The sequence below is a fragment of the Tachysurus fulvidraco genome, chromosome 20, assembly GCF_022655615.1.
Source record: "Tachysurus fulvidraco isolate hzauxx_2018 chromosome 20, HZAU_PFXX_2.0, whole genome shotgun sequence".
NCBI classification, from domain to species: Eukaryota; Metazoa; Chordata; class Actinopteri; order Siluriformes; family Bagridae; genus Tachysurus; species Tachysurus fulvidraco.
The window spans coordinates 502,909-505,408 of NC_062537.1; the positions used below are offsets into that span (position 1 = coordinate 502,909).

At 42.3% G+C, this 2,500-nt stretch overlaps 1 protein-coding gene across 1 annotated transcript in view; it reads left to right on the plus strand.

Annotated features, from left to right (window-relative positions):
- The window catches only part of LOC113650294 (homeobox protein cut-like 1), a 30,989-nt gene that overhangs the window by 14,127 nt on the left and 14,362 nt on the right, over positions 1 to 2,500 (plus strand). Inside the window, exon 4 of the mRNA XM_047805086.1 lies at positions 1,526 to 1,604. Within this exon, the coding sequence (XP_047661042.1) occupies positions 1,526 to 1,604 (79 nt within the window). The remainder of the gene's footprint in view (positions 1 to 1,525; positions 1,605 to 2,500) is intronic.

Consider the following 2,500-nt stretch of genomic DNA (forward strand, 5'->3'; position numbering starts at 1 on the left):
GAACGTGTTTGTCCGACATTTTCACTAACACACAATTTGGTCTCTAGAACTTAGAAGGAAACTGATAATATGACATCATTTGTCACACACACACACACACACACACACACACACACACACACACACACACACACACACACACACACACACACACACAGAGAACAGGCCACAGGGCTGCTTGCCTCTTGAATATACTCTCATTTCCTGACAGGAAGAGAATAAAGCCCTCAGTACTAAAAATATGACTTTAAAAACAATTGATAGAAAAAGAAAGCAGAAAAGAGACCAAGAGAGAGAGACAAAGAGAGAGACAGAAAGAAAGAGAGAGAGAGAGAGACAGAAGTTTATTCCCTCCAGCTGTCTGAGTCAATCCAGATGTTTCATGAGCACAGTAACATCTGGAACTGTTTAAAATTCTCCCACAGGACTGTAAAGTGTGTAACTGCTTTTTATTAGACTTTTCTGCTCCTGTATAACGCGTGCACACACACACACACACACACACACACACACACACACACACACACACACACACACACGTGCACACACACTACTGTACAAATAGAACTCATGCTGTTACCAAAACAATCATCAGTCTCTACAATCACAAGGGAAGCAAAAAAACCCCAACAGAGATAAAGTGAGGCTTGTGCTACGTCATGTTACAGCAGCATTAGCATCGTTAGCTTCTGATTAGCAGTGCTAGTTTTTATATTTAACCTTATATAACACACACACACACAAACATCTCTGGCTTTACATGTAACTCACGTTATCTCCATATTAAATAAGCTAGCATTAGGCTGAGAGAACATTAGGGTACGTTAGACAGGCAGAAAGTGTGTGTGTAACCTCAGTGAGATCATTAAACCACACCGCTCTCACCACACCACACACAGCTGTGTGAAATCCACCATTCACACACAAATTAGTGGCTTTGGATTGTTTGTGCTGTCAGATGTGTCTAATCTGTGATGCTAACTTGAAGTGTGTGTCGCTCTCAGCCTGTTATTTTTCCCCCGTCAGGCGCCAGCTTTGTGTCTCATGTCTCATGTCTTCATTACACATAAACACCAGCTATCATCTAACAGCGTAAATACATCATTCTGGGCTCAGGGCTGATGGTAAGAGTCGAGGCAGCTAATCTGGGAACACGCACAGCTTTCTGAAGCCTGTAAAACATCTCCGAAGGAAAAGTGTAGATATTTTAGTGTGCAGTAATATGTGAGCCACTCTGTGTGTGTGTGTGTGTGTGTGTGTTAAAGCACAGCAAAAGAAAGTGTTTTCTTCTGTTTAATATCAACATATTTTATCAAGAAATCTCTTTAAATGACCTTTAAACGTGTCACACTGAGAGATTAATGTTTAATATCATGCTTGAGGATCAAATTAGAAACACAGTTAACATGACACTGGACCATGACATAACAAGAAACCAGCAGGAGGGTTAAAGTGGTTTAAGTGTTAACATTGATCTGTGTGTGTGTGTGTGTGTGTGTGTGTGTGTGTGTGTGTTCTGTTACAGATCGATGCTCTGTGTGAAAGGAGTAAAGAGTCAGAGGCTGCTTTTCACAGCGTGTATAAGAGATTAATCAATGTCCCAGGTGTGTGTCAAACTCTCTCTCTCTCTATCTCTCTCTCTCTCTCTCTCTCTCTCTCTCTCTCTCTCTCTCTCTCACACACACACACACACACACACACACACACACACACACACACACACACACAGTTATAATGTTTCACTGGAGTGAGAACGCCGTAAACACATCAGTCTTATTTATGTGGATGGTCTCTCACACACAGCATTGTAATAACTTCACCAGGTTTAGGGAGTTTGGACTGTTCCAGGGCCACACACACACACACCACACACACACACACACACACACACAGGAGATTTGGTACACTACATAACCACAACATAATAATGTGTGTCCCTAAACAGATTTTAATCCGTGTGTGTGTGTGTGTGTGTGTGTGTGTGTGTGTGTGTGTGTGTGTGTGTGTGTGTGTGTGAGACAGAGAGAGAAACTGACTTTTGGATGAACTAAAGTTCAATAGCAATGTGGGAGGCCTTAAAGGCATACACACACACACACACACACACACACACACACACACACACAGACACACCAGGCTTGCTGGAACAGGACTCCCTGTCTGTATAATCACTCAGTATCCCCAAGTTACTTGTGTGTGTGTGTGTGTGTGTGTGTGTGTGTGTGTGTGTGTGTGTGTGTGTGTGTGTGTGTGTGTGTGTGTGTTGTCTGGGAATGTCTTTCTTTATCTGTGAAATCTGCAGCTTGTTCATTCTTGTCTGACAATTGTCATCACCTCACATCTGTGTGTGTAATATGTGTGTGTGAGTAATATGTGTGTGTGTGTGTGTATGTGTGTGTGAGTAATATGTGTGTGTGTGTGTGTCAGTGAGAGCAGTTGCCAAGGTAAAGATAAAAACCTGCCCCAAATGCAGGACCAAAACACATTTATTTACGACAAC